Genomic DNA, 19,698 nt, shown 5'->3' with positions numbered 1-19,698 from the left:
CAAATACAGTGCTGGGGGGGTTAGGACTTCCACGTATGAATTTTGGGGAGACACAATTCAGGCCATAACAACCACTGTATGTCCAATAACTAATTTAGAACCTGGCACATGGTAGCAACAGGTGTTTGTTGAATTACTACAAGAACCTTGAGAATGTCTTTGGTGAGGCACGTCACTTAAGTTTCCTGTATGGGTTAATCCAGAGCATTCAATTTTTTTTTTTCAGAGCATTCAATTTTTAAGCTTCTTTTCTACCTACACATTTTGCTCGTCATTGATTGTGCAATGGAAAGTAATCCAACCCATATAAGATTTGTGGCATCCCGCTTCCATAGAGATGAAGCTGCACGGAAGCACATCTCTCCCACTGGCAGGTGCAGAGACTGTCACTTCCATGTCGCATTTGCCTGCTCCCTGTCAGGCTCACGATGGTGGCCGACTGTAAACGTAGTGGTGGTAATGAGGCTCCCCCAGCTGTCATTCCCCAGCCCTCCTCCCAGCAGATGCTTAACCTCACCCTGTGGAGGCATGCATCTCTCTGTTTCTAATAGTTTCCTCAAATTGGGAAGAAAAAAACTATAACCCACCAAAGATCTCCTGCTACTTCTCTGGGGAGAATGGGCTTCTCAACAACATATCCATTGTCTGATCTGAGCTTTGCTCTACTAGTCTTTCAGGGAAAGAAAAAAAAAAAGAGCCCCAAAACTTTGATCCCTGGGGAGGTGAAGCGGAAGTTGATCTTCACCATTAAATTTTTTTATAGATAGCAAAGTCCATGCTTCCACCTGCATCCAAAGCAGAGGCAGCTGGCAGAACAAAGCACCAGAGAAAAATAGCTGACCAGAATCTCTTAAATTGCCCATGTACAGGTGCAGCTTGTTTTTCATCTTGGTGGCAGTCACTAGTGATTGACAATGTTTTACCCAGAGGACTTAACCCCTTTTTCTCCTAAATGAACCAGAGTCAAGCCTTATGGCTTAGAAAACAATTCCTACCCCTACCCCTCTCTCTGTTCTAAAGAAGTTCAACGCAAATGAATGGCAATAGTACTTCGAACCAATGTTAACCTTCAGTGAAAGAATGAAACAGTTTCAGACAAAAGTTTTGAAAAATTATCCCTAAGCCTTTCCAGCTTTGATGCCAAGGCCGAGACACTCCTTTTGTATCGACAGACCCTCAGAGACGGCGCTCCACGGACGCTCCTCTAGGATGGGGATAATACTGTGTGTTGGATTCTCTAGGTGTTCAGTAAGTCTTAAAGTACCTGACCTAGAAAACCAATTCCTGTTTGCCCTCAGCTTTTTTCCATCACCATCAAACAAGTTATTTTAGAGACTGTGCAGCAGAGAGAAGAGATACTGAGACGCAGCCCAATTTTAAAATTTCCAAAGATGGTGAATGGGGCAGCCTCGCCTCACCAGTTCTGTGCTGTTGTGTCTGTCTTCCCCAAAATGAATCGCGCTGTACCTCACATGGAGTTACTTTTCATTCTTGTGCACACGGACATTAGCCATCTGGGGAGTCCCCCAAAAGGGGTGAATTTGTGTAGAGTACAGACAGCCGTCTGCATGGTGCTCTCTCTGGCAGTCTTTGGAACTTGCATGGTGGATGGATTGAGGGGTCACATGGGGACAAGGGAGTCTTTAACAAACAAATGAGCAAACATCAGGAGGGCTGCATGAATAGCTCTCAGAACCTCCACAAGAAGTTCTGAACATTTGGAATGAGGCCAAGCGCAAAAGAGAAATTACCTCTTAAACATTGAGCCCTCCTAGTGATAGGGGAAGTTTGTTACTGGTGATTATAAGTTAGCACTTCAGGGGAAGGCTCCAGAGCCCAGGGGTGGACCCTTCTTGGTCCTCAGCAGGGTCCTGAGCCAAGGGAAAGCGATTGTTAATAAAGTGATGGCATGATGGATCACAGAGCTTCATGTTCTAGTAGCTGCATTATGAATCACCTCCTCTTAGCACAAGAAACCTCACAGATGAATATTCTTGATCATTTAAATGCCTGGAACACACGAGAACATGAACACAGAGCATGCCCTCAATAACTCTCACAGCCATGGAGCAATAATTTGACTTCTGAATGGAAAAAATGACATGCAGACAAGTCTGACACTTCCTTTGAGGGTCTTAGTAAATTTCCAGTTATCACACATGCCCAAGAGGCTTCCCACTCTGTGCCGTTCGCCTTTGAAATGAGTGCATGCTAGGTTGAGGGCATCTGTACAGATGTTCAGGTCTCCATACTCAAACCAGTTAATCTGGAAGTAAAATAATCAAAGGAACTCTGGGGCCCGGGAAACCAATCTATCTCATTCATAAATCAAAACTTTTGTATGAGTCTTGATATATCGATGTGGCCAAAAGCTACTGAGTTTAAATTTTTTGAATTTTCATTAATTGTTTTGAACTTCGACATGGATAACAGCTGCTAGCGATTGTGCATGAAATAAAACACCAAGATTATGCAGAAATTATAGCCTCAGCACCATGGAGATAATCTAATGAGGCAAAAGCTTGGATGCATGTCAACTTAATCGGAACAATAGGTGCTGTCAAGCAGACAGAGATACTGTAGGAAGTAATGCCTTGGAAATGGCCCAGTCTAGAATCAGGCGGCCTAACTCCTCTCCTTGTGAGTTGATAGCGGGCACATGGAACACACTTCTGTTTCAATCTAATTCACAGAAACTTCTGCGTCAGTGGTGAGAATAAATGCTAAATTCTACTTCATAATTTACTCCCTTCTTTTGGACTTACGTCACCACTATAATCTGGAAGCAGAGCCCACACAGGCCCAGAGCGATCCACGGGGCAGCTGAGCGCTGGTGACCGTCTTTTCACTTTGGACATTCATTCCACGAGGGAGAAACTCTTTCTCATTGCCATACAGATTCTAACAGATTTACGCACAAGGGGTTATATAGAATGCTCTAGACTTTGGATATTCTTGGCCTTGGGAAAAAAAAATTTTTTTTTTTAAGTTTGTAAAGGTAATTACCATTATTTACAGTACTGAGGGCAAAGCCCCACCCTGGGCTTGAGGCCAGGGGATCTCAGACTAGAGAGTATTGAGGTGAGCCAACTCCAAGACAAAAGCACAATTATGCTCACATAAAAACCAACACTGGTGGTAGTGGGGTGAAGGAAACACCCACGCAAGGGGGAGGTGTGTGTAGGGAGGGGCTTGTTTTGAAGTTTTGCATAAATCTTATAATTTTTTTCCTTCATAGTCCTGGGAATGAAGATTCTGCAGAGGTTTTCATCCTGGGTCTCTTGTTAAGCTGTGCCACAAGGAAATGGACTTCCTTCTTACTTGATTTGCCAATTTATAAAACTGAACTCTAAATAAAAGCATTTTGGTAGAATTAAGAAAACGGGAAATGTTGTGTAAGGTGTTCTGAAGCTTTCTTCATTTCTTGGCAGAAAGGAACTCAAGCAAAAACCGAAAGAAGGTATCTTTATTTTTTAAGCCCACCTCACTTTACCCTCCTTTCTGATTCACATCCATTTGTCCACTTAGGAAAGTGTTAAAGCAGTGGGGTTAGAAACAGTGTTGCCACAGTCTATCTGGTTCTCCAGTCAGAAAATAATTAGCTACTACCTAAATACTCACACACATTACCTTCTTGTTAACCACCCCGTGTATCTTTTTCTTCTTGCCAGGATGAAGGCCAGATGATTATTTGGGCTGATGCTATAAATCAGTGACAAAGAAAGCTTGTGATGGCAGTTCAGACATGCCTTGAGGTCCACTGGCACTGCAAGGAAATGCGAAGCAGTGACAGTGAGAACTGAGACCCACCAGGCACCCACACTTGGCCTGGAATGGCTGAGCACACTGGTCACCAGAAGGCAGGCTCCCTAGCTCGCCTGCTGCACGCGAGTTCAGGAGAAAAACCATAGGAAGTTGGATTTTCCCGTTCAGTCAGGAGGAAAATGCTCTTTGGGAAATGGATGGGGACACGTGAGGTGCTCGGGCTGTGACCTTCAGTGAAGCGCAGGCTCAAGACGTTTTGGAGGATCAGCCTGCCTCTTGCCACTGCACGTGCCAGAGGCCGACACCTGATAGAACTCGAGCCACCAGTTCTGCACACCCAGCTTTCACCTGCCTGGCAGCCTTGAGGAAAGGGGAATTACAGTTGGGCTGGGCTTGAAACACTGCTATGGTCCCACCTGAGTTTCAGGTGCCCCAGGGAGTCCTTTCAACCAGCTGGAATTGAGGCTGTTTCAAGGTACAGATGCAGTGTGTGTTTGTCTTGCTTTTGTTTGTGCCTGAATACAAGTACCAGCTGGAAGTCAGGTGTGGGGCACTGCAAACAATTTTGGCTGTAAATAGACAGAAAGTAAGAGTTTAAAAGCCAGGATGGGCGTGGAGGGGAGGGAGTGAGAGGGGAAAGGAAATAGATTTACTAGAGGAAATAGAAAAATACACAGAAATTTGGATTGGTGTGATACCACTGCATAATTTCCATGATCTGTTAATATCCCTACCTACATTTCACCCACAACTTAACGATATACAGAAAATAAGCCTTTGGACCTGTGATCTGCCTTGTTGAGTACTGAATGTGCCTATTATGCACCAGGCACTAAAGGTAACATCGGGAACAAATGATGAAAAGATATTGTCTCTCTGAAAACGGCAAGTTAACACTTACGAGATGGTTGCCATGATGATGTACACGGGCCATGATGACATAAAGGGCCAGCTATGTCTCCTGAGGATGGTGAACGGAGACTAAAGAGGAAACACAAGAAGGAAGACCTTACACAACCCTCTTCTTCACCCCAAACGCAACCCTAATAGACACAATTCTCACAGGGATGTGAAATGCATTGGTGATGGTATTTTATTATTCATTCCTTTTAGACTAGGGTAACGTCTCTGTATCACATAAAAATTGGAAAGAAAACATTTTTCTTAAATGCTAAAGGTTGGTGACTATTTCAATATGAACCTTTGAGATTCATTTTCTTTTTTAATTTTATTTAAAAAAATTTTAGTTTTATATTGGAGTACAGTTGATTTACAATGTTGTTAGTTTCAGGTGGGCAGCAAAGTGAATCAGTTATACATATACATATATCCATTCTTTTTTAGATTCTTTTCCCATATAGGTTATTACAGAATATTGAGTAGAGTTCCCTGTGCTATACAGTAGGTCCTTGTTGATTATCTATTTTATATATAGTAGTGTGTATATGTTAATCCCAAACTCCTAATTTATCCCTCCTCCCACCTTTCCCATTTGGTAACCATAAGTTTGTTTTCTATGTCTGTGAGTCTGTTTCTGTTTTGTAAATAAATTCATTCGTATCATTTTTCAAGATTCTACAAATAAGTGATATCACATGATATTTGTCTTTGTCTGACTTACTTCACTTAGTATGATAATCTCTAGGTCCATTCATGTTGTTGCAAATGGCATTATTTCATTCTTTATTATGGCTGACTAATATTCCATTGTGTATATATACCAAATCTTCTTTATCCACTCATCTGTCGATGGACATTTAGGTTGCTCCATGTCTTGGATATTGTAAATAGTGCTGCAATAAATATTGGGGTGAATGAGATTCATTTTCGATCAAACTATTTTGTTGAAGACTGTTCTGCAAAACACATTAGAAATTTGGAAAATATTAAATGTTTAACTTTCTTATGCGTTTCTAAAATAACAGAAAGTCACTTTTTGTCAACTGTGAGGGGAAGAAGCATTTTAAAAAGAAGCCATTTCATTTTAAAAGAACATACAGTCTGTAGTTTGGCAAACTCAAGGGCAGTAGTTTAGTAATTAAGAGGGGAATTTTGGAGTCAGACAAACCAGAGATATAAATCCTGACATCCCGACTTACAAGCTGTGTGATCTCCGACACACAGCGTTACCTTTCTGAACTTCAGAGTTTTTGTTTTGTTTTTAAACGGGAGTAATGATAATGGTATCTACCTTGTAAGCTTATTTTGAAAATTTAATGAGATAATTATGCATATAAAGCCCCTGACAAGGAGCCTAGTACCTACCCTGTGCTCAGCAAATGGTAGCTATCATTAAAATTAGTCTACAATCATGAATAATTGTAATAATACTTTCCCTTTCCCTGCTAAATTATGACTATGCATAGGACAAAGTGAATTGGACAAAGTGAAACTCATTTTTTGTGAGTGAATTTAATGGCTACAGCCTATGAAAAAGGTTAAATAAGTTTTTGAGTGGAATGATCTGATAGTGCTGAAGAATGATTTATTTAAGAGGATAAATGTCAAAATCACATTTCCCTGGCTGTGTAGATAGCATGAGTGTCACAGCAGGGTTACCCACAGTGCCCTGCATTCTCAAGAAGCTGACCAGATTAATGTTTATATTCAGGAGTAGTTCCACTAACCCTAAGGAGAAATAGAAGATCCAAAGTTGAAAGCACATGAGTAAAAGTTAAGGGTGTTCAATAACATCAGTCACATAGAAATCTGAGTGCAAAGTGTCAGGAGTCTCAGCAGAACCCAAGCCAAGAACTGTCGAGCCTCATCCCTCTACAGCAGGCAGCCAGGTCTATGTGTGATTCGTCGTACACCTCTCCCTCGGGGGCTCTGGGGGGCTCCTGAAACTTTTTATGTAAACACTGCTGGGCTAGATATTGGTCTTGCTTAAGACCAAATAAGGTCAAAGAATTGTTTGAAGCTTTTAGATATTCTTTAGGTGATAAAAATATAGGGGATGAAAATGACTAGATTCATTTACTGGCATAAACATATATGGCATGAGGTGGTGAATTCTTAAAATTAGATGCTTACACTCAGGCATTGTGATATCGTGGACTTTGTTTATGAATCTAGGAATCTTTTCTCCAGAAAATTATTGAAATTTTAAGAAAAAAGTGGTAAAGATAACAGATTCACAGGCAATGGGGTTAGATATACAAATTTTAGAAGGCTTTTGGAGGATTTTTACCCTCAGATGAATGGGAATGCAAAATATTATGCAAATCAGACTTACTCTTCCAGATAATTTGCCTCAATAAAACCAGTTAAAGACATGAAAGGAAGACTACATCCACATTTAAAGACTGTGTTTTTATGTAAATAAAGCGTTGCTCAGAGTGCACTGGGGGCTTGGATAGAGGCAGCCAAAGTCACCGTCAGGATGGATCCTCCATCTTGGATTCCCAGTTTCAGGAGGAGACTGAGATGGGTCAGTGAGGGTTTAATGTGGAATTCAGTGAATGCCACTGCTGATGTCAAGCAGGGAAGAAGGAAAAAGGGAGCCAGAAAAAAAGAAGAAAAGGGGAGCGTGTGAGAAAGAGACGAGAGAATGAAAAAAGACAAAAGACAGTTGTGAAGGTGTGGTAGAATGACTAACGACATTTTCTTAGATTCCTTCCTAAATTCCCTAGTCTTACTGGGCATTTAAGATTTTTAAAAAGATTAAATTCCATTTGAGAACATCCTGTGATATTGAGCACAAGCACAGATCTATAAGAATATATATAAAACTATATATATATATAACAACTATACTTCAATTTAAAAAAGCATTATCTCAGGCACACAAGAAATGTTAAATAATACATTGATCAACAGACTGTCAGTTTCAACGTCATGTGCTAAGTAAGTGTCTTTATAGACATTAGGTATAGGACACTGTGAGACTACAATTACCCATCGTCAGTAATTAGGAAAGGAATCTTAGTGCATGTGTTATTTGAGATGAAACTTGAATGGAAATATATTTGGCAGAGGCTTTGGGAAAAAGGTGTCTTCAAGTCAAGAGAACAAGTCAAGGGCTTGAAGCAGCAATGGTCCCTGGAGGGCAGTAGTATGGTCTCGCTGCAGTGTGAACAGAGGACCTCCACATGCAGTCATGACACGGATGAACAGAGGGGACAGATCAGGGACGTCTTTGCTGTGCTCAGTGGTTTGGACTTTCAGATATCAACCAAGTTTCTTACTTTTGCTGTCACTTCCAAGGTGACTGAATTTCATTTGAGAGTTTCCTGTGATATCAGAGAGCACAGGACTGAATTTATAGGAATAATCGTTAAGCAAATAGGAAAAACTCACTGGATTTAGTAAGAGTGGATGGGAGCGCCAGTGAAGAGTTTTAAACGGGGTGTGACGTGGTCAGGTTTGCATTTAATGAAAGGTTCTGTGGTACCTCCAAGTTAGTTGATATAATGAAGTTTTATGTCAAATGGGAATTTATTGCCCTTTAATAGAAAATGTAATTTATTTGGTAACTTGAATAAGAACTATTTGGCTTCAATATACAATGCACAAAATGATTTTGTTTTACTTGATTTGTGAAAAGGTTTTGAAAAGGGACTCTGGCATTTTCTGCACATCTCCTTCTTCCTCTGTCTACAAAATACAATAAAAACATTATTTTACATGTTTTTATTTGGCCTCTGTTACAACTTTACATTTTAAGTTCTTGTATTTAAAAATATATTTAAATATAGGATGGCAGCAAAAACACTTTATAGCTGATTACAGGAAGAGATCATAAATTCATACGAAAAGACCCACATCCAAACTAGTGTTATTACATAATGTTGCCTCTTGTACAGGGAACATATATTGGCTTTTCATATAACTTATTGCCACAGTTTTCAGATGTCAGTGATGAGTTTTCCTGGTTGGAAAGAACACAGCACTGGGAGGAGGACAGCTGGACGCTGATCAACAGTTATTGGGCAAGTCACTCAACCTCTTTGCGATTGGTTTGAAAAATGGGGGACTTTTCTGTTTAACAAAGATTGTCATGAGGCTCAAGTTTAGTAATGTATGTGGAAGTCCTCTGAAAACCACTGTGGGGTGATGGTGGCAATAAACATGTGACAATTTCAAGGTGAAACACAGAGTAGAAGAGTTGAGGCTCCTGGTTCAACTGTCCATCCAGCTCCTGCCCACTGCTTGACAAACAGGCTTTCAATAATCAGCTGTTGAATAAATTGAAAGCGATCACACACACTTTGAAAAAACATGAAAAGTGTTAAAACTATTGATGATCTTTAACTATAAGGATATATTTAGGCAAGCAGTCAGTAACTCCAGCTATTGATATGTAAATAGAATCAGTCCTTATCTGTATCCAATTGTCAACATAGTAAAAAAACCAGAAATCAAAGAAAACGACCTCTTGTGCATGCACTGAAATGTCTCTCTCTGGACTCTCTGCTATCACCTTATACTTTTCCTACTTTCAACCCTCACTCATTCAAATTCACCACTTATAACAACCTAGTGTTAAAGGGGAATTTACCTGAATGTAGACCACGCTCTATGCGGGATGTTATTCTTAGTTGTGTAGGAGGTTGAAAAAGTTTAGGAGTTTTCAAGAATTAGGATTTAATAATTCAGCTTTAAGGTAACTGAGAATGTTACCTAGTAAATAGCAGTAGGAGTAGGAGAATCAGGAGTAGGAGGTGGGGTCCTGGCCCTGGATTCTGTGACCCTGGACAAGTATGTAAAAGAAGGGTCTTCCTTTTTATGTTTTGATCTCTCTCTTCCATTTCCAGAGTTTTACATAGATGAGCTCTGAAGGGAGCTTTTCCAGTGGAGAGGAGTGGAAGGATACAAAAGCATTCCTACATGGTCTCTTGCTCACTTTTCCCCTTGGGTTATTCAGTTTGGGGTTCTGTGGTTGCTTTTCTCTAAAACTAAGCCCAAGCAACAAAGTTCTCGGGTCCTCTGAACAGAATACATTTTCAATAGCAAGGATAAAGGGAAAGACAATCACTGGAGAAAATACAAAGAACATCAGGTGTTTACAGTTAGCCTTTGGCAACTGGGCTGAAAGCACTGCCCCTTGCCTGCCTGGCTTCTCACCTCTGTTTCTGCTGAGCAAGACCCATCCTATTCTTTACCACCTGGAACCTTTCCCTTCTTATGAAAACTTCCAGATTCAAGGTTCCCACACTCCCTTGTGTCCTCTTGTTTGTAGTCTGAGGAACTCCAACCTTCCAAAGGAAATGCTCGAGGCTGTGGACATTGATATGTTGATTTCATTTTTAGGGGCAGAATCTCACTCCCCCAGCAAGAAGGAGGCTTGCTTACTAAGGTCCAACCACTTAACACCTGTATCAAATTACACACATCAAGTAAAGAGAGGATCATTCTTTCACATCATATGAACTGACAAAGAACTTACTGTTATACAGGAAAATCTATTTTGGCAAAAAAAAAAAAAAAATTTACATTTTTTTTCTTTCTCTGTGTTGCAGCAGGGATCATTTCTGTATTTATCTGTGCTCTAAGTTTGCAAGATGGCAGGATTATGGGTTCCAGAAGAGAATGACACACAGATGCAGAAGGTGGTCTTGTGAGTCTTGTTTACAGGGAGAGGATGTGTTCGAGAGAGAGAACTGACCTCAAATCTCCCAGGAGAGAATCCCATCATAGCTACAACAGGCATACACGCCAACCTAACCATAACATTCCCCCTACCCAGGGCTGTCCCGCTTCAGGGAAAGACTGCGCAACACAGAGAACAGATTAAACACTCAGCTCAGGATCTTTTCTATACTCTAGACCTTCTTTATTTTGGAATTAAAAAGCGACAAGTTTGTCCTTGGCTACGGGACACTCTAAACAGAGCTATATTCATGTTTGAAAGAAAAAAACTACCTTCACTTCATGGGACTGTAGGATTTGCAACAACTCTAGTCTGTCTGTCGCAAGTGTATTGGATGTTTCAGTTTGCCAGACCTGTCATGAGAAATTAATTACAGGATGTTGCAGAAATGGCAAAGCTCCAGCAGCATCTTGCATAGTTTAATATAGCCCCGTTTCCCCATTTCAATGTATTTGTGGTTAGATAAATCCTCAGAAATTTACAGCTGCTATAGACTAGCTTATTATGTACTCTGCCTGCACACGATAAGTATAATAAGAATTTGATGTTCTTAAAGTGCATGGATTTCACTGACATTTCTTTACCACGATGGAAATATTTAGTTGCTAAAAGTAGCATGTGCAGATACTTCTGAACATTAACTTCTTCTGTATAACAGGCAGGGATGTTAAAAACATCACCGTGCTTAGCCATCTTCCATTTACTTTAAATCGAAGAACTGTAGCTCCGGAAAAAGTTGTGTGGAGTGTTTATATAAAATGGCCCCATGAACAAATTAAATAGAAAAAAAATTAACTACTGATTCTCAGTTGAAATCACTGAAAAACTGAACCGTAGCGACCACGTTTTTCTCCAGGGAACCTTCTTCCTTTGGTCTAGCGACTGCTTTTTCACAAGCTTCAGTTCATTTTTGCTCCAGCAACAAGCTATTTTCCTCACCTTCCTGCTTTTTCCTCCTTTTGTACTTTTTTTTCTTAACTATAATTGGTCCCTCTCAACAGTAAATCAGCTCATTCCAAGCAACTTTAAAGATTGGCAATATATGTTTACTTATGTAATTGTTGTATAAAAAAAAAATCCTACATTTTCCTCTACCAAATTCTTTCACAATTCTTCACAAGGATCCAAGTGATGAGTTAAGAAAAAGTGAACTAGAATGAGTAAAAATCAGATTGTTTAGTACTTTTAGAGATGAATGACATTGAAGTATATATAGTTGGACCATTCTGACACAAGTAATAGAACATGCGTTATGCATGGTTATATAGGTACTTACTTATGACACCCTCCCCCTCTTTAGATTGTGAGTAGATAGTAAAATTGTAGATTCTTAGCAGCTTTGTCCTCCCTAACTTTCTGAGACAATCGAAATAACCCATCCATAATCAGAATGAATTTGAGGTGTTAGAAGAGCAACTTTCGAAAACAGGGGGCTCACAACATATGCTTGATGTAGATGTGAAGAGGATCATTAGAAAAAAAGCATTCTTTGTGTTTACAAAACAGATGTTTTTATGTTATCCAGTTCCCGCCTTAACTTAAAGTATTCCCTATTCACTTTAATAATTAGAGCAGAAGGGGATGATGAATGAAGTACCTCATTACCAAGTTTGCTTTCCGGGTCTCTGCAGAGAGTAGCTGTCTGCTTTTGCCTAGCTGGTCCATTGTTAACCCTAAATGATGCTGACATTCAATTCGCCTGCAGATAATTGGGTCCATCCACAGACTGCGTCTGCCACTCAGCAGAGCCTTTTGATTGACGTGACTCTTGATGTTTTTATTTTCTCTTATGTGACTGGGATACTGTTTCTTGAATAAAATGTTACTGTCCATGTATTAGTTTGAATCCACAGAATCGATTCCTTAAAAAAATGTAAGAATTAGAGTATGGAGTAAAGATTTTGCAAAACAAATATGGGGTAAAGACATTATCAGTTTTTTAAAAAAAATTTCACTCAGATATGGTATTTCATTTTATGTAGGTCACGGCTGCATGGAAGATATATGAGATGTTTCTAGTCTCTGAGCGTGGCTGTGTGTGCATCAGGTTGCTTTCTTACTCCTGTGTGGGCTGGAGACCAACTCTAGCTGCTACTGGCTCACTCCACCCAGCACCTGAGGTGGGTGGGGACCTTGGAGATGTCCCAGTGGAGCCTGACAAACCTCCACGGACAGCAAGCAACACACTGACTGACCGTGTGCACTCGGACAAGTTGTTTAACTTTCAAAGCCCCGGTTTCCTTATTTGCAGGGCAGGGAAGATTTTATCTTCCTCCTGGGTTTGAAGTGAGGACTAAACGAGGTCACGTACATAAAGTGAAGATTTGGGGAATCTCTCCTGTAGTCAAGTCCAATGAGGTAGAAATCAACAAATATAGAGCTTCAAAAGTTGGACTGGTGGAAAATGTTCCCATAATCTACTTAACAGATATGGACCTCAGATGGAAATCACTGAAATATGTATAAAAGTATAAGGTCATGAGTTTTTGATATAGTTTCTAGAACTTTCTAACCGTCTGAAAAATATTTGTGAGTTAAATATATGACTAAAATAACATGACATATAAAGTTATAAAATGGTAAGTTATTTCCCAGATAGTCTTGCTGAACTTCCTAAAGAGAAACTATCTTTCTTTAATAAAACTTTTCTGTAACTGAAAAATAAAATTCATGTCAAGTATCCATTTTTTTGGAAAGAAACCTTATGAAAGGTTTCAAAAGTATCAAGTGTTAACCATTTAAAACACTGATTTCATATTTAAAAGGTGCATTTAAAACATGAATTTGCATTCATGGTGTAAAATATTTCAAGTTTTAAATCTTTTTAAAACTTGCTTTTTATTCTAGCTTTGCAAATCCTATTCATTGTATAGCTTTGATACTGAAGAAACTCGAATCTTCAAGACAGAGTAGAATCAATAATTGGGAAATTAATTTGTAAGAATGACATTATTTATTATCTAGAAAAGATAGTGTCAAACTGCTACTTGTTTGGAGAAAAGAGACTATAAAATGGGATAGAATTCAATAATTTTAGAATAAAAATAAAACAAAGTTAATTTATTACTAAGTAAATAGTCTGATTTCTCTGCTTGATTATAATTCGGACTTATTACTTGGAGGGCACTCTTATGATCTCTCCCACCCCATCTCATCTTAGAAGGTGGTGAAGATGTTTTATTAATCTATTCACGAACATAACCCAAGTCTTGCTTTGTCAACAGGACAAAAAAGAAAAGAAATGGGCTTTGAGTAGAAACAACTTTTCCTGGTGTTTGCCTCAATTGTTATTTTTGCCTTCAGTAGTTGCAATATAAAAATAACCCTTTACTTTATTTTTCATATGAACATTGGGATTTCAGCAAATGTTTAGCTCCTCTGACATATTATTTTATGATCATCTTGATTTAAAATCATTTTGCAACTTGCTGAAATTCTTTGTAATTAAAACCAAAATCAGAGAATCTACACACATCTCAAAACTATGAGCTGAAACTGCAGAGAGTCACGTATTTTTATTTTTTTAATTACCAAGTGCATTCACAAGACAGAAAAAACAAGCTTGTACAAGGGTGACTCAAGCTGGCTGGGTCCAGCTGTACCTGAAGCACAGACGTGTGCATCCAGAACAGTGGAGCTTGGTACTATCAGAACACATTTCTGTGCTGATGGCTGAGGGCTTCAGCAGTCATCAATGCCACTCACCACTTTCAAAAATGCCCCCCTCCCCCCAAGTTCTACACAGCAGGGGCATGTTTACCAATTTTCATGCCTCTACAACATGTGCAGGGGTAAGAGTCAAATATATTTCTACTAGAAAATTTTTCACATCAGGTATACATCTGGGCAAAATTTACACCTCAATGCCCAGCACTGTTTTTCTCACTTCTTACTTTAATGGAATCAATTGTCTAATTTGGTAAATAAGTTTTCTAATTTTATATTAGTTTTGACCTTCTTGAAGTTAAATATTTTATTGACAGACTTAAAATCACACAGTTTTAAGAAGAGTCAAGTGAAAAACAAAGAGATAAACTTTCCCATTTTATAATATCTCACTTCAAAATATATAGTCACATAGTAATGACACTGTTACTCTGGAACTAAAGAAATAAATAATGCAATGTAAACATTTAAAAACAAGTATTAAGACTAAAATAAATATTAAACAATGTTAAGCCTACAAATCACTTATATGCTTCAAGATGAAATGCTTTTTTTTAAAGGTAAAAAAATTTGGAACACTGTTGCCAGTCTAGCCAAAAACCACTTTTAGTTTATGTGTACCAATTTACACATATGATTCATTCAAAACAAACACATTTGTTACCTTTTAATGCCTTTCTTACTTGCACCATTTTGAATACACAAAATCCTGAAGCTGCTTATCTTTATTTTAAATAAAGTTAAGTTTCAATAGCAGATATTTCATATTCTGAGCATATCATCACACATATAACCACATTACAGATATAACAATATTAAATGATTACTTTACGGACATCCTAACAATGCAAACACTTTTTCCTCATATTTGCTGCGTGGCAATTATGGTTTTTCTTTATTGATTTTTCCAAGAATGGTAATGTAATTTTGATGCAGTTACTAATAAATACAAGTACCAATACTTTGATCAACAGCAAACACAATGGTTTATAACAATTAAGCTCAAAAGGCCACATTTATTTTTCCACCCATACCTTGCTTCTGATTTTTCTAGATTCTTTCATAAGGATAAGAAATAGAAGAGCCTTCCTTTCTTCCTGGCCATCTGAAATTTCTGAACTCTGAAGAGAAATTCCATTTGGTTTAATTTGTCATTTCATTTCTGTATATTTGGCTCTTTGCCTCTTCATTCTTCTTCAGCTCTTTACTAGGAGAGAATGACACAAAATGTACTAAATGAACTTAAACAATGTCTTCTAGTTACAACAAATCTTGGCATGCCCAGACAACAGCACAAGTAATAAAACACACTATGCAACACACACACACACACACACACACACACACACACGACCAAAATACTAATTTGTCTTCTTGAACATACTTCTAGTTTAACTTCTAGAATTAACTTCTAGCTTGCCTCTTGAACATACAGTTAAATTAACATATTTTAGCATCACCAGCAGTTGCTTAAGGTCTGATCCAGCACTGACTAGTTAATTTAAGCAAAAAAGAAATACATTTCTCAAATACAGACAATAAGCACTGCAAACCCTCAGTAACTTCCAGAAATTAAGTGCAGGCAATCAGAGTTTATAACATTCTTCATTCACTGGAAAAAAAAATATCATGGAAGATGCTTCAGGGTTAGTGATTGGAAAGCATATAGGCCATTTTATTAAACAGCACTCTTTCATTTAGTCTATGGCTGTGTCTACTTTTAGAAGTGAGTAAACTATTACAGCTTTTCAAATAAATCCAAAAAATGTTATGTGTCATTTTTGATTGACAAAGATAGTGATGGTTAACTATGTATCTACATGCAGCTTTGAAATAAAACAAATTATACCATCAATAAAAATCAAGAACCAATAGGCAGATGAAACAAGATGTTGCTTCTTTAGAGACCATGTAGTAAGTACACCAAAACTAGAGGGTGATAAACTAGGGGTTGAGCCTGAAATTTTTTGATGCAATTATTTACATATCAGTGATGAGTATCTGGACTTACACAAAACTGTTGTTGTCTTTCCTCTGAACAGAAAGGGTTTAACATTTGGTTGCTCTTAGAAAACAAACTTCAGCCTAAGGATTATGGCAATCTGATTAGGTGGTGGTCAATTCCATTGATCACTCCTGAGAAAAGTAGAGGCTAGAGCATCATGGCAAAAAAGGATGTGCTAACAACCATTCCCTAACCCTAAACTGGAAGGTTAGGGAACATCTGTGCCTTTAGGGACAGGCCCAATCTTTTACTTTTTAAATTTATTTTATTGAAGTATATTTGATTTACAATGTTGTGTTAATTTCTGCTGTACAGCGAAGTGATTCAGTTATACATATATTGTGTGTGTGTGTATATATATATATATATGGATATATATATATACACGCACACATTCTTTTTCATATTCTTTTCTGCTATGGTTTATGGCCCAATCTTAAATAAATGGTTGTACTACCTTTCCATATGAGGGAAAAATAATCTTTTGTCAGTCTTTGTTTTCTGATTTTAAATTTGTTAAACCAGTATTATATAATATATAGAAGCCCCGAAATGTTTCAAGTGAACATGCTCACAAATGCAACTAAGGTAGACTATAAAATGGTACAGCTATGGTGAGGCAAGGTACAATCTCACCAGGGGCAAAAAAGGGCATCACACTGTCCTGGTGTGTATACAGGTACAGCATATAAAACTTGCCTCAAATTAGGGTCTGATAAAAGTGGGGAAGAAAAAGCTCCAATGGATGCTGAGCACAAGTCACCCAGAGACCCTATAAACAGGGTCTGTTCCTTGCAGACCCTGTTCTGCAAGGAACAGTGAGGAAGGTAAAGGACCTTAGAGGAGTAACGAGGCAAACAGGGTGAGAGGAGGAGTTTATAATAGTGGTAGGACAAAACCGAGGAAGAAAAACAGAAAAGGGAGGGGGAGGAGGAGGAGAACAGCTGGAAATGAGTGAGATGGATCCTGCACAAGACAGTAGGACAAGTTAAATCAATCAGACTGAGGCTGCATTGTGAGAAGTAAACACGGGAGCCAGGAGGACCCTCAAGAGAGGGAACCTGAAGAGAAACTTAACTGGAAAAAGCTAAAGAAGGCAGTAAAGATAACATATTTAAGGGAAATGACTCAGACTAAGAAGAGGAAGGAACACTGAATACAGAATGACAAAGACTATCTATGAAAGGGAGAAAGGGGACAGAATAAAAGGAAAAGGAGAAGAGACTGCCAAGTGCACACCTTGGACAAGGAAAGCCCCCTTCTGACAACAGGGAACAAGCAAGAGGGACAGAGCAGCACGATGATGGCTGCTGACAGCACAGGGACCGAACACCTAAGAGGCAGCAGAGACTTGTTGACAAGGGAAGAGATGTCATCTAACCAAGACACCAGCATGAAAACAAATCCAAGCTTTCTCTGTGGTATCTCCTCATAAAGTATCCCCGTAACATAACAGAGGGAGAGAGTAACAGAGTGAGGGCCGATAAAGGCAAATCATATGAAAAGAGAAAGGAAAATATCATAGCAGGATTTTGAAAATGAGTATGAAACCAGGTTAGTGTTTGTGGGTATGTTATGTGTGAAAAATAAGATTCCTAAAAATACTGGGCCCTACTCCACAAGAAATTCAATCCAATGAGTACTCCCTGAAGTTTCACTATGTGGCCAGACACCAGGCTAAGTACTGGGGAGAGAAAACGTGAGCATGCTATAGCCCCTGCCTGCAAGTACTTACCATTTAATCAGAGTTAAAAGGCAAAACATGAGGGACCTGCAAGATGGCGGAGGAGTGAGACGTGGAGATCACCTTCCTCCCCACAAATATACCAGAAATACATCTACATGTGGAACAACTCCAACAGAACACCTAGTGAACGCTGGCAGAAGACCTCAGACCTCCCAAAAGGCAAGAAACTCACCATGTACCTGGGTAGGGCAAAAGAAAAAAGAAAAAACAGAGACAAAAGAATAGGGACGGGACCTGCACCAGTGGGAGGGAGCTGTGAAGGAGGAAAGGTTTCCACACACTAGGAAGCCCCTTCGCGGGCGGAGACTGCGGGTGGCAGAGGGGGGAAGCTTCGGAGCCACGGAGGAGAGCACAGCCACAGGGGTGCGGAGGGCAAAGCGGAGAGATTCCCACACGGAGGATTGGTGCCGACCAGCACTCACCAGCCCAAGAGGCTTGTCTGCTCACCCGCCGGGGTGGGCGGGGCTGGGAGCTGAGGCTCGGGCTTCGGAGGTCGGATCCCAGGGAGAGGACGGGTTGGCGGCGTGAACACAGCCTGAAGGGGTTAGCGCACCACAGCTAGCTGGGAGGGAGTCCGGGAAAAAGTCTGGAGCTGCCTAAGGGGCAAGAGACCATTGTTTCAGGGTGCGCAAGGAGAGGGGATTCAGAGAACCACCTAAATGAGTTCCAGAGATGGGAACAAGCCGTGGCTATCAGCGCGGACACCAGAGACAGGCATGAGACGCTAAGGCTGCTGCTGCCATCACCAAGAAGCCTGTGTGCGAGGACAGGTCACTCTCCACACCGCCGCTCCCGGGAGCCTGTGCAGCCCACCACTGCCAGGTCCCGTGATCCAGGGACAACCTCCCCGGGAGAACACACGGCGCGCCTCAGGCTGGCGCAATGTCACGCTGGCCTCTGCTGCCGCAGGCTCGCCCCGCATCCGTGCTCCTCCCTCCCCCTGGCCTGAGGGAGCCAGAACCCCAAATCAGCTGCTCCTTTAACCCCATCCTGTCTGAGCAAAGAACAGACGCCCTCAGGCGACCTACACGCAGAGGCAGGGCCAAACCCAAAGCTGAACCCCAGGAGCTGTGCGAACAAAGACGAGAAAGGGAAATCTCTCCCAGCAGCCTCAGGAGTAGCAGATTAAATCTCCACAATCAACTTGATGTACCCTGCATCTCTGGAATACCTGAATAGACAATGAATCATCCCAAAATTGAGGCGGTGGACTTTGGAAGCAACTGTAGACTTGGGGTTTGCTTTCTGCATCTAACTTGTTTCTGGTTTCACGTTTATATTTGTTTAGTATTTAGAGCTTATTATCATTGGTAAATATGTTTATTGATTTGGTGGCTATCTTCCTTTTTTTTATATATATAGACATATATATATATTTTCCTTTTTCTCTTTTTGTGAGTGTGTATATGTATGCTTCTTTGTGTGATTTTGTCTGTATAGCTTTGCTTTTACCATTTGTCCTACAGTTCTGTCTCTCCGTTCTTTTTTTCTTTTTTTTTCTATAGTTTTTGGCGCTTGCTATCATTGGTGGATTTGTTTTTAGGTTTGGTGGCTCTCTTCTTTCTTTCATTTTTAAAAATTTTTTTATTTTTTATTTTAGTAAATTTCTTTTCTTCTTTCTTTCTTTCTTCCTTTCATTCTTTCTTCTCCCTTTTCTTCTGAGCCGTGTGGCTGACAGAGTCTTGGTGCTCTGGCTGGGAGTCAGGGCTGAGGCTCTGAGGTGGGAGAGCCGAGTTCAGGACACTGGTCCACAAGAGACCTCCCAGCTCCACGTAATATCAAACGGTGAAAGCTCTCCCAGAGAGCTCCATCTCAACACTAAGACCCAGCTCCGCTCAATGACCAGCAAGCTACAGCGCTGGACACCCAATGCCAAACAACTAGCAAGACAGGAACACAATGCCACCCATTAGCAGAGAGGCT

At 40.0% G+C, this 19,698-nt stretch overlaps 1 protein-coding gene across 22 annotated transcripts in view; it reads right to left on the bottom strand.

Moving 5' to 3' along the window:
- Positions 1–229: 229 nt before the first annotated feature.
- The window catches only part of AHI1 (Abelson helper integration site 1), a 218,708-nt gene continuing 199,239 nt past the window's right edge, over positions 230–19,698 (bottom strand). For 11 of the 22 annotated variants that reach the window (XM_082405630.1, XM_082405620.1, XM_082405619.1 and 8 more), the window contains 2 exons: positions 15,058–15,230; positions 10,630–12,219 (listed from right to left, as the gene is read on the bottom strand). In XM_082405630.1, coding sequence (XP_082261756.1) covers positions 15,228–15,230 — 3 coding nt within the window. In that variant the 3' untranslated portion in view covers positions 10,630–12,219; positions 15,058–15,227. Of the gene's footprint in view, positions 4,335–4,666; positions 4,747–5,386; positions 5,622–8,296; positions 8,943–9,831; positions 9,985–10,629; positions 12,220–13,853; positions 15,231–19,698 lie in introns of those variants that run through there. The other 11 variants (XM_082405618.1, XM_082405629.1, XM_082405617.1 and 8 more) reach the window with 10 other exon arrangements.

The sequence above is a fragment of the Balaenoptera borealis genome (genome assembly GCF_965194805.1).
Source record: "Balaenoptera borealis genome assembly, chromosome: 9".
Classification (NCBI taxonomy): domain Eukaryota; kingdom Metazoa; phylum Chordata; class Mammalia; order Artiodactyla; family Balaenopteridae; genus Balaenoptera; species Balaenoptera borealis.
This window is presented reverse-complemented; position numbering and strand designations above follow the sequence as displayed.